Here is a 12,818-nt window from a genome sequence, read left to right on the forward strand (position 1 = left end):
TTACCACCTCTTCTTAATATCTTCTGCTTCTGTTAGGTCCATACCATTTCTGTCCTTTATCGAGCCCATCTTTGCATGAAATGTTCCCTTGGTATCTCTAATTTTCTTGAAGAGATCTCTAGTCTTTCCCATTCTGTTGTTTTCCTCGATTTCTTTGCATTGATCGCTGAGGAAGGCTTTCTTATTTCTCCTTGCTGTTCTTTGGAACTCTGCATTCAGATGCTTATATCTTTCCTTTTCTCTTTTGCTTTTTGCCTCTCTTCTTTTCACAGCTATTTGTAAGGTCTCCCCAGACAGCCATTTTGCTTTTTTGCATTTCTTTTCCATGGGGATGGTCTTGATCCCTGTCTCCTGTACAATGTCATGAACCTAGTCCATAGTTCATCAGGCACTCTATCTATCAGATCTAGGCCCTTAAATCTATTTCTCACTTCTACTGTATAATCATAAGGGACTTGATTTAGGTCATACCTGAATGGTCTAGTGGTTTTCCCTGCTGTCTTCAATTTAAGTCTGAATTTGGCAATAAGGAGCTCATGATCTGAGCCACAGTCAGCTCCTGGTCTTGTTTTTGTTGATTGTATAGAGCTTCTCCATCTTTGGCTGCAAAGAATATAATCAATCTGATCAATTAATATAATCAAAGAATATCATCAATCAGTATATATAATCAATATATTTCAATCTGTTGACCGTCTGTTGATGTCCATGTGTAGAGTCTTCTCTTGTGTTGTTGGAAGAGGGTGTTTGCTATGGCCAGTGCATTTTCTTGGCAAAACTCTATTAGCCTTTGCCCTGCTTCATTCCGCATTCCAAGGCCAAATTTGCCTGTTACTCCAGGTGTTTCTTGACTTCCTACTTTGCATTCCAGTCCCCTATAATGAAAAGGACATCTTTTGGGGTGTTAGTTCTAAAAGGTCTTGTAGGTCTTCATAGAACTGTTCAACATCAGCTGCTTCAGTGTTACTGGTTGGGGCATAGACTTGGATTACTGTGATATTGAATGGTTTGCCTTGGAAATGAACAGAGATCATTCTGTCGTTTTTGAGATTGCATCCAAGTACTGCATTTCAGACTCTTGTTGACCATGATGGCTACTCCATTTTTTCTGAGGGATTCCTGTCCGCAGTAGTAGATACAGTGGTCATCTGAGTTAAATTCACCCATTCCAGTCCATTTTAGTTTGCTGATTCCTAGAATGTCGACATTCACTCCTGCCATCTCCTGTTTGACCACTTCTGATTTGCCTTGATTCATGGACCTGACATTCCAGGTTCCTATGCAGTATTGCTCTTTACAGCATCAGACCTTGATTCTATCACCAGTCACATCCACAACTGGGTATTGTTTTTGCTTTGGCTCCATCCCTTCATTCTTTCTGGAGTTATTTCTCCACCTACAGACCTGGGGAGTTCCTCTTTCAGTATCCTATCATTTTGCCTTTTCATACTGTTCATGGGGTTCTCAAGGCAAGAATACTGAAGTGGTTTGCCATTCCCTTCTCCAGTGGACCACATTCTGTCAGACCTCTCCACCATGAACCGCCCATCTTGGGTGGCCCCATGGGCATGGCTTAGTTTCATTGAGTTAGACAAGGCTGTGGTCCTAGTGTGATTAGATTGACTAGTTTTCTGTGATTATCGTTTCAGTGTGTCTGCCCTCTGATGCCCTCTTCAACACCTACCGTCTTACTTGGGTTTCTCTTACCTTGGACATGGGGTATCTCTTCATGGCTGCTCCAGCAAAGCACAGCCACTGCTCCTTACCTTGGGCTAGGGGTATCTCCTCACCACCACCCCTCCTGACTGTGAACGTGGAATAGCTCCTCTAGGCCCTCCTGTGCCCGCGCAGCCACTGCTCCTTGGACGTGGGGTTGCTCCTCCCAGCCACTGCCACTGGCCTCAGGCATGGGGTAGCTCCTCCTGGCCGCCGCTCCTCGGGCATGGGGTCCTCCCGGCTGCTGCCCCTGACCTTGGACGTGGGGTTGCTCTTCTTGGCTGCCGCCCCTCGGGCATGGGATCCTCCCGGCTTCTGCCCCTGACCTCAGTATGGGGTAGCTCCTCTCTCTTGCGCTTGTACGCCGTCACAGCCGCCCACGCTCTTTGGGGATAGTGAACTATGGGATAGTGCACCTAAAAAAAGAAGACATAAATAAATTAGAAATATGTTTATATCACAATATTGTTAAGATGTTAGATTTTCCCAAGTTGATCTGTGGATTCAACTCCAATCAAAATTTAAACAGGTGATTTTGGTAGAAATTAATAAGCTTTTCTAAAATCTCTGTGAAAAAAAAAAACTATGAGGAAATATAAATGACCTAACCGTTTTGAAAAAGGACTACATTGGAAGACTCACATCACCTGATGAAGATTTTCTGTAAAGCTACAGTGATCAATAAGTCAGTATTCGATAAGAATGGGCATGCAGAATAGAAAGTCCAGAAACAGACCAACACATGTGTGGGCAGGTAATTTTCAACAAAGATGCTAAGACAGTTGACTAGGGAAGTTTTTTCTTTTCAACAAATGGTGCTGTAACAATTGGATATCTACATGCGGAGACGGCACTGGCACCCCGCTCCAGTACTCCTGGAAGATCCCATGGACGGAGGAGCCTGGTAGGCTACAGTCCATGGAGTCGCTGCGAGTCGGATACTACTGAGCGACTTCACTTTCACTTTTCACTTTCATGCATTGGAGAAGGAAATGGCAACCCACTCCAGTGTTCTTGCCTGGAGAATCTCAGGGACTGGGGAGCCTGGTGGACTGCCGTCTATGGGGTCGTTAAGAGTCGGACACGATTGAGCGACTTCACTTTCACTTTTCACTTTCATGCATTGGAGAAGGAAATGGCAACCCACTCCAGTGTTCTTGCCTGGAGAATCTCAGGGATGGGGGAGCCTGGTGAGCTGCCGTCGATGGGGTTGCACAGAGTCAGACACGACTGAAGCGACTTAGCAGCAGCATGCCAAAAAAGAGAGCTTTTTTTCCCCTCTTTCCATGCAACATATATAGAAATAAGTGCTAATGAATCGTAGACTGACTTAATAAACAGAGAAGATCTTACTGACTGGCTTAGGCGGTAATTTTTTTTTAATTGAAGTATAGTTGATTTACAGTGTTGTTTTAATTACAGCAAAGTGAATCAGCCATGCACACGCAGATACACATTCTTCTTCGTATTCTTCTACATTATGGTTTTTCACAGGATATTGGATAGAGTTCCCTGTGCTGTGCAGTAGGGCCTTGTTGTTCATCCATTGTGTGTATAGTAGTTGGCATCTGCTAACCCCAGCCTCCCTGTCTATTCCTCCCCCGTGCTCCCATTCCCTTGGCAACCACAGGTCTGTTCTCTGTGTCTGTGAGTCTTTTGCTGTTTCATAAATAAGTTTGAGTCATTTTAGATCCCACATATAAGGGGACTGACTTTGCTTAGTATGATCAGTTCTAGTTGCATCTATGTTGGTGCAAATGGCATTACTGCTTTTAAATGGCTGAATAGTGTTCCATTGTATGTGTTTATATATAGATATATGTATATATATCTATTTTAGTCATCTGTCAGTGGACATTTAGGTTGTTTGCATGTCTTGGCTATTGTGAATAGTGTGCTGTGAACATGAGGGGTGCACGTATCTTTTTGAATTATAGTTTTATCTGGATATAGGCCCAGGAGTGGGCTTACTGGATTGTATGACAACTCTGTTTTTTGGTATTTTGAGGAAACTCTGCACTGTTTTCCATAGTGGCTGTACCAACTTAAATTCCTACCAACAGTGTAAGAAGTTTCCCTTTTCTCCACACCCTCTCCAGCATTTATTATTTGTAGACTTTTTAATGATGGCCATGCTAACCAGTGTGAGGTGATACCTCATTTTAGTTTTGACTTGCATTTCTGTAATAATTAGCAATGATGATTTCATCTTTTCATTTGCTTGTTGGCCATCTGTATGTCTTCTTTGGAGAAATGTCTATTTGGGTCTTTTGCCCATTTTTTGATTGGGTTTTTAAAAAATTTTTGTTATCGAGTTGTATGAGCTGTTTGAGTGATTTCTTAAATAGAATACAAAAATTCATGAACTATAAAAGAAAAATTTAGTAAACTTTTATCAAAACATATTCTTCAAATGACACTGTTAAAAAGATGAACATGCAGGCAGAGGCTGTGACATATTTGCAAAAAACAGATACTTGATAAAGTTCTTGAACTAGAATATATTAAAAGCTCTTCAGACTTAATAAGACAAACCAATTTTTTAAGTTGTATTTTTTTAGGGTAGTTTTAGGTTGACAGCCAAACTGAGGGAAAGGTACAGAGAATTCATACTCCTTTACCCCATATGCTTAGCCTCCGTCATTATTAATATCCCCCTCCAGAGTGTATGATTATTACAATAAAAATTCAATTTTAAAAAGGCAAAAGTTTGAACAGCACTTTACTGAAGATCTTTACCAAAGCATATATATGGATGATAAAGAAGCATATGTGAAGATCGTTTGTCATTGAGGAGGTACAGATCAGCCACAGTGAGAAACCACTGCACACCAGCCAGAATGACTCGTATTAAAAATACCAAGTGTTGACAGGAACGTAGAGCAGCTGGAGCTCTGCTTTACTGATCTTGACTGTTTCAGTCATTTTGGAAAACAGTTTGGCAGTTTCAGAGTTAAGCATCAGATTATCATCTGGCCCAGCAATCCCACTCCTAAGTGTTTATCTAACAGAAGAAGGCATGTTCCCTCACAGAGCAGATACTTAATGGTTTTTATAGGTCTGATTAGTAGCTCAAAAGTAGAAAGGACTGAAATGTTCACCAGGTGGTGAACGGATAAACAGACTGGGGTACATTCATATCCTTGCATATTACTCAGCAAACTACTGATACAATATAGATGAGTTGTGAAATTTAACGTGGCAGGAAAAAGACTGCCTACTGATTAATTCAGATTATATGAAACATAAAAGAAGGTGAGACCAGAGCAATGGAAAGCAGGTTAGTGGTTTCCAGGGGCAACAGGTGGCAGAGGAGTCCAAGGGTACTTTGTGGTGTTGGAGACATTCAGTGTTGTGATAGACAGTGGCTACTTGACTGTGTACTATTGGCAAGACCAACTAACTGTAGGCTTAAAGTAGACCCCCTCCAAAAAGGAAGGATCACGGAAGACAGTTTATATGGGAGAGTTCCAGAAATGCTGAGCACGTTTGCTAAAACTGAACATTTTCCTCCAGTGCATCCACAGCGTGAGATCCACACATTACTGTCAAGGCCCAGTTAGCAGATGCCCCCGTCTGGAGGTTCTGCTGGCTGTGTCACTCTTAGTTTTTCAGTTCTAGAAGCTGGGGAGGAAATTTCAGGAACGAGGACAGTGTGAGTTTGTCGAATGTGTTACAGTGGGCTGATCAGTGCTTTCATTTCTCTTGTTGGATAGGAATGTGAAACCAAGATTGCACAAGAAATAGCCAGTCTTTCAAAAGAGGATGTTTCCAAAGAAGAAATGAATGAAAATGAGGAAGTCATAAATATTCTTCTTGCTCAGGTAAGTGTAACTCCTGTATTTTGCAAGATATTAAAAAAAAAAGAAAAAAATATATATTTAAGGTATAAACATGATTTGATGCACCTCCACCCAGTGAAATGATTGCTACAGTCAGTTACCCTCTCAGTTACCTTCTGTGATGAGAGCACCTGAAAGATGCTCTCGTGGCATAATCCACCATTTAGTACAGTGTCGTCATCAGCATTACCTCTATAGACAGGCCTTCAACACAAATGCAGCTGTATTTTTTTTTTACCAGTACCTCCCTATTTTACTCACCCTCCAAGGCCTGGTAACCAGTGTTGTATTCTCCGCTGCTGTGAGTTCAACTTTTTCTTTGATTCCACAAATAATCAGTGAAATCATATGGTATTTGTCTTTTTCTGTCTGGCTTATTTCACTTATCATCATGTCTGCCAGGTTCATCTGTGCTATTAAATGCCAGGATCTCCTTCTTATGTCAGAATATATTCGTTACATATATGTGTGTGTTTATGTTTTCTGTGTTTGTATATTTATGTGGGCATGTGTATACTTATGTATTATGAGTATGTGCATGTCACATTGTTACCCATTCATCCGTCAGTCATCGGGCTGTTTTCAGATATTGACTGATGTGAATGATGCTGCAGTGAACATCTCTCTTCAGTGTCCTGTTTACAGTTACACATTCAGAAGCTGGGTTGCTAGAACTGTGATAGCTCTGCTTTGTATTGTTGAGGAACCTCCGTGTTGTCTTCCACAGTCGCTGTACCAATTTACATTCCCACTAACAGTGCACAAGGGTTCCTTTTCTCCACATTCTCACCAACACTTGTTACCTCTTGTGTTTTTGATAAAAGCCATTCTGACAGGTGTGAGGTGATATTTCATGGTGGTTTTCATTTGCGTTTCCCTGATGATGAGTGACAGTGATCTGTTGGCCATTTCAATGTCTTCTTTTGAGAAATGTCAATATAAGTTCTTTGCCCGTTTTTTAATTGGGTTGTTTTCTTGCTATAGAGTTGTCCGACTTCTTCTTGTATATACTGACCCCTCATCTGATGTAAGGTTTGCAGTATTTTCTCTCCTTCCGTAGGCTGTCTCTTCACTCCATTTTCTTTGCTGTGTGGAAGCTTTTTAGTTTGATGCAGTCCCCTTTGTCTGCTGTATATCTGTGCTTTTTAGGTCACATCTAAAATTCTTGCTCAGACCAGTGTTAAGAAACTCTCCCTGTGTTTTCTTGTATTAATTTTATGATTTCAGGTCTTATATTTAAGTCTTTAGTCCATTTTGAGGTGACTGATGTGTGTGTAGTGAGAGAAGGTAAGAGTTCAGTTTCACTTTTTTGCCTGTGGAAAACCAGTTTCTCAACATCATGTATTAAAGAGACTGTTCTTTTTCCATTGTTTATTAGCGTCCTTGTCAAAGATCAGTTGACTGTGAATGTGTGGATTTATTTCTGGACTCTGTTCTGCTCCATTGGTCTATATGTATGTTTTTATGCCAGTACTGGACTGTTTCGGTTGTGGGGTGATGCCTCCAACTTTGTTCTTTTGTTTAAGATTGCTTTGGCTGAAAAAAAAAAGAGATGTTTGCTTTGGTTCTTACAGTCTTTTATGGTTCTGAATGAATTTTAGGATTATTTTTTCTGTTTCTGTGGGAAACCTCAAAACCCCACTGGAATTTTGATAGAGATTCCAGTGAATGTGTAGATCACTTTGGTACTATGGAAATTTTAACAATATTATTTCTTCTAATCTATGAACATGAGTTACCTTTCATTTTATCTTTAGTGTCTTCAGTTTCTTTCATCAGTATTTTATAGTTTTCAGTATATAGATATTTTACCTCTGTTTAATGGAGTTGTTTTCTTAATTTCTTTTTTGGATAGTAGTGTATAGAAATGCAACTGATTTTTGTATGTTGATTTTGTATCCTGCAACTTTCCTAAATGTATTACTTCTAACAGTTATTTGATGGACTCTATGGTTTTCTGTGTATAAGATCATGTTGTCTGTAAACAGACAATTTTACTTCTTTACAATTTGGACACCTTTGTTCCTGCTCCGTTACTCCGGCTGGTACTTCGGTACTGCATAACCAGAAGTGGTGAGACTGGGCCTCTTGTCCTCTCTCTGATCTTAGAAGAAGTACTTGCAGCCTTTCACTGGGGTACCAGGTTATCTGTAGTAGGCCTGTCATATCAGCTGTATCATGTCAAGGTATTCCTTCTATAGTCACTTTGTTGAGTTTTTATTGTGAAAGAATGTTGAATTGTTTCAAGTGCTTCTTTGAATCTTTTGAGATACGATTTTTATCCTTCATGTTGTTAGTGTGCTGTATCACATTCATTGATTTGTGTTGAACCATCCTTGTATCCCAGAGATAACTAAAGTCCTACACGTTTCAGTCCTTTTCTGTTACTTCCTTTTCTGTCATGCCTGCCAGGGATGTGTAACTCTCCTCCCCTGAAGAGAGTGAGGTCCCAGATGCATCTTTATTTCAGAGTTTTCATCCTGGTGTTTCTTGGAACATTAGCTTTCATAAAAAGGATGAACATCTGTGTTTAGAAACGCTGGGGACTGTGAGGAGCACAGCTCTGAGAGAGGTTTCTTATGCACACTGGAGACTGGGCCATTGGACTTTAAAGTGAACTTGACCACAGCGCCTTTCACGTTTGATCACAGGTTCTTATCCTCCCGCCACCTGTTAGTTTGGAAAGAAATGTAGGCCTTGGCTGCTTCCAGCTCATTTCTATAGCTTTCCATCTCTGTTCTCTCCCAAATTCTGTCTGCTGTGGTTCTTTTCTTTGGTTTGGAGGGGCTAGCTAGATCCTGGACAGATGTCAGTTTTAGAAATGCATATTCTGTTAAATTATCCCTGGGGACATGGGATGAGGAGGACAGTGGCTTGTGTTGAGGAGGAAAGATTTCTTCTGGGAACACTTTTCCATCACCAGCTCTGCTTTCAATGATACTGACAAGGCACGTCGCCGGGGCCTTTCTTGCCTGGTGACACTGTTGAAGGCCCCTGTGGCCCTCAGACAGACTCTTTGTGAGAAAGTGTTCAGAAAGGCGGGGGTAGAAACAGTCCCTAGTACCCTGCTGTGTGCCTGCTGGCTGGCTGGCTTCTTGTGGATCCTTTGCATAACAAGAATCCCTAAGTACCGTTTTATGTCTTGAGGAAAATCTAGTCATTCCTCCCAAGCAAGTTAGTCTACCTTTGCTCAAAGCTTTTCATGAAATTAGGGAAACTGGGTATTTTAGGGGTGTGCATTACAAGCTTTCCTATAACGTGTGTGTTAACGTGTGTGTATGAAGTGTGAAGTGTTAGTTGCTCAGTCCTGTCCAACTCCCAACTCTTACAATCCCATGGACTGTAGCCTGCCAGGCTCCTCTGTCCGTGGGATTTCCCAGGCAAGAATACTGGAGTGGGTTGCCATTTCCTTCTCTAGGGATGCAACCCGGGTCTCCTGCATTGCAGGCAGATTCTTTACTACCAGAGAAGCCCCAGTGTTGTGTGTATGGGCGTAAACAGTTCAGGGTGACAGAGGAGACCCCAGAAGAGCGACCTTTCTTAGACTTTCAGAGGTGCTCACCAGTGTCACTGCTTTAGGAGAATGAGATCCTGACTGAGCAGGAGGAGCTCCTAGCCATGGAGCAGTTCTTGCGCCGACAGATTGCCTCGGAGAAGGAAGAGATCGAGCGCCTCCGGGCGGAGATCGCCGAGATCCAGAGGTGAGGGCAGGGGTCAGGGCTCAACTTGGACTCTGGGGAGAGCAGGACAGTCCAGCCTCAGCCCTTCCTGTGACGGGGCCAGGCAGAGCGCCCCCTTCCATACCTTCTGTATTACCTCTGAGGTGGGCCTTGTCCCGAGTGGACCCGCTAGAAAGCTGGGCAGCCTGGAAGCAGACCACCAGCCTGTCTGTGCGGGTGGGTCACACGCTCCGCGCCCTGTCCTGTCCCCGCACAGCCGCCAGCAGCACGGCCGCAGTGAGACCGAGGAGTACTCGTCGGACAGTGAGAGTGAGAGCGAGGACGAGGACGAACTGCAGCTCATCCTGCAGGACCTGCAGCGGCAGAACGAGGAGCTGGAGGTGCGCATGCGCGGGGCCGCTGCCCTCGGGAGCGCTGGGGTCCACGTCGTGCTTATCGGACTCGCTCCTCGCCTCACACGGGGCCTGTGGCCCTGGGCTGCTGTCGCTCCTTCCGGCAGGGGCTCCAACACAACAGAGAATCCCACCCGGGACGCCCCACCCGGGGTTGCTGGCCTCAGAGCCATTTGGGGGGCCGGGAGACAGGCCCCGGGCAGCAGCTCGCTCTGCCCCACAGTTTACAGATCATGTTAGTGCTGAGCAGGAAAACACCCCCGGGAAGGAGGGAGCCCCCTGGGTCCAGAGATGGGGAGGGGCCCTGCCCAGAGGGAGGCAGGCCTGCTGGCCGTGGGCAGTGGCTCAGCCTGTTTTTGGGGTCGCGACTCCTCCTTGACCGGCCGCTGCGTCTGTCCCTGCAGATCAAGAACAACCACCTGAACCAGGCCATTCACGAGGAACGCGAGGCCATCATCGAGCTGCGGGTGCAGCTTCGCCTGCTCCAGTTGCAACGCGCGCGCCCCGAACCGCTGGCCGAGCCCGAGCCCGGTGCCCGAGAGCCGCCCCCGCCCACCAAGGAGCAGGCGCGGCCGTCGCCCGGCAGGGAGCGAAAGGAGACGCCCATCTGAGAGCCGGCCAGGGCGCGCGGGCCTCCAGAGACGGCTGGTCGGCACACCGGTGTCCCAGACGTGTCCCAGACGGTCGGCTTCTTGGAAGAGTCATTTCCTTTGTTAACTTAAATAACTATTTTAACCCTTGAGTGGCTTCTTTTTAAACCAAAAATCGTCTTTCTTTGCTTTTTTATTACGGCAGAATCAGGATTTTTCTCTCGTTCATGGGGGAGCCACACGGGGCCGCCCTGCCCGCCACGTCCCCAGGATCTCGCTGCCGCCACTCGCCCGTGCCTTCACACCTCCGCGGTGCGGGTCCTGGGGGCCTCCTTCCTGACCGGCCGGCCCCCCCACCCCTCTCAGCCCCGCCCGAGTCACCCCGGTGGCCTCGGTCATGGGAGGACCAGGGCGTCCACACAGCATGTTTCTTCGACCTTCCATTAGGACAGAGCGCCGTAGTTGGCTTGCTCGGGCCCGAATGTAAGCGTGTCTTTGCCTGCATAAGCCATATCGATGGGTAGCCGCGCGCTCACACAGGATTGCAGTCGGTGTCTACACAGGCTCGGTGAACTGCTGCTGGACGCCCGGTGGGCCAGGCTGAGTACTAGGTAGGAATCGGACTTCCTCGGGAGTCAGCCGTGGTCCTGACCACCCCCTCCCCCCACGACCTTGGTTACCCGTGGCGTCCGGCTTACAGGCACCGGGGTCCAGTGCCGCTGGGTCCAAGTAAGTGGCTCCGAGCGGCTCTGGACTGTGAAGACAAACCCACATGTCCCGGTGATGGAAACACCCCCTGAGGGCGCATCCTCTTCTCCTGGTTAGTATTTATTTCAGCACCTGGTTAACTGCGGTTTTTTATTCTCTACCTATTGCACTGTTGTGACTTGTTGGCCATTATTTGATTTTTGTACGAAAAAAAAGCTTTGTTATAGAAATCAGCATACTATTTTTTTAAACCTGGAGAGAAGATATTATGGTGACTGAAAATATGGTCAGGTGTCAAATATAAATGTATAAAAGCCTTCTTGCTGTCCTGTCGGTCATGTTACATTTATTTTATATTTGCTGGCAATACTGAAGGTTTCTTTTTTGTTTGTGTAAACTCTTAATTTCTATCACGGTGTCATGAATTTTTAAAATCAGTATTTCATTACAATTGTCTCAGCGTTGGTAAACTAATTTTTGCCAGGACCATTATTGATTAAGCAAATAAATTCAACAGCCATTTGAGGGAGAAAAAAAGCTTCTTGTTTTCTGTGCCGGTTCTTCCTTTGAAATACATGAGTGCACTGAAGGTGGTCTGACGTGCCTTCAAGGTCTGCTTGTGAGCAGGATGTTTTGTGCTAACTCACTTTGTGTCCCTCCCCACCCCCGCTGGTGCTGAGCAGCTGTCTGGACTGGATCTGCAGTGGCTTGTGTGAGTGATGCCTGGTCAGCTGGCCCAATTGGGCAGGAAGGTGGGTTTGGCCAGGTTACTGTCTTGTAGGTGATGGCAGGGGTCTGTCTGTCCAGTGGGTCACCTCTTTGGTGCAGGTCACGTGATTCCAGGCTGATGGTTTCAGGCTCGGGTTCTGGGGGAGCCGACACTGATGGTCTCAAGTTTGGTGAGAGCCGGGCTTCCTTTAGGTGACTCAGTTTTGGGCCTGCTAACTTACCTTTTAATCAGACTCTCAGCCTGAGAATCCTGATTGAGATTTAAGGCACTGGAGCTCCTCTCAGCTGCCACACTGGAACTCGCACAGATTTTGCTAAATTTGTGGCATTCACAGGTCCTGACCTTGGTTCACAGTCTTTAAGTTGGTGGTTCTTTCCGCTCCTTTTCTGTTGTTGCTCCAGTCTTAGGGAGATCTTGGTCTGCTTGCTGGTGAGTGCTACAAACACACATTAAGGCTTCCCCAGCAGGATCATCACCAGTGAATGTCTGGGGCCCTGAGACCTACACCAAAGTCATGTAAGTCAGGAAAGAGCCTGCTGAAGACACTGCTTTCTGCAGCCCAGCAGCTTGTTCAGTGACTTCAGGGAGCCGAGTTTCCGCTTCCCCAGGGCTGTTATCCAGACGCAGCAAGCAGTGTTGGCCAGAGCGGACACCTCAGTGCTCAGCTAAAGGTAATCGCACAGTTTTCTGGAGTCAAGAACAACTCTGGCCAGTCGGGGTTTTGTTGGGCAGCTCTTGCTTTATCAGCAGCATCTGCAGTGTCTGGAAGAGTTTAGGAGCGGTCCCTGACCACAGCCTCTTGCACCTTCTAGCCAGGGCAGTGGAGAGCTGCCAAGGGAAGGGATTTTTGAATCACGAATGCCTTCTGCTAACTGGGGCTTAGTCTGAGGCTCAGGAGGGGAAATGCCAGGATCTGCAGGCTGCATGGGTGGTTTTGTGCTGGTGCCCCTTTCTCCACCCAGCACCTAGATGCAGTATTCCCTCAGCTTGGGAGTTGCCAACCAGAGGTGGAGAAATAGACCCAGGGTCTTGATATGATCGAGAGAAAGCTGAGTTTGCTCCAGAGCAACTGTCGCTCTGGGCATCAGGGCAGAGTTTGTGATGGACAGAACTACAGGATCTTCAGATGCATGTCAGACCCTGTTGTATGATAGCCTGAG

General features: G+C 45.7%; 1 protein-coding gene across 3 annotated transcripts in view; it reads left to right on the forward strand.

Moving 5' to 3' along the window:
- The window catches only part of RALBP1 (ralA binding protein 1), a 45,985-nt gene extending 34,533 nt beyond the window's left edge, over nucleotides 1-11,452 (forward strand). For all 3 annotated transcript variants that reach the window (XM_052660273.1, XM_052660272.1, XM_052660271.1), the window contains exons 7-10: nucleotides 5,433-5,540; nucleotides 9,138-9,259; nucleotides 9,495-9,618; nucleotides 10,035-11,452. In XM_052660273.1, coding sequence (XP_052516233.1) covers nucleotides 5,433-5,540; nucleotides 9,138-9,259; nucleotides 9,495-9,618; nucleotides 10,035-10,241 — 561 coding nt within the window. In that variant the 3' untranslated portion in view covers nucleotides 10,242-11,452. The remainder of the gene's footprint in view (nucleotides 1-5,432; nucleotides 5,541-9,137; nucleotides 9,260-9,494; nucleotides 9,619-10,034) is intronic.
- Nucleotides 11,453-12,818: the final 1,366 nt, after the last annotated feature.

This window comes from Budorcas taxicolor, chromosome 22, assembly GCF_023091745.1.
Source record: "Budorcas taxicolor isolate Tak-1 chromosome 22, Takin1.1, whole genome shotgun sequence".
In the NCBI taxonomy this organism is placed as follows: Eukaryota; Metazoa; Chordata; class Mammalia; order Artiodactyla; family Bovidae; genus Budorcas; species Budorcas taxicolor.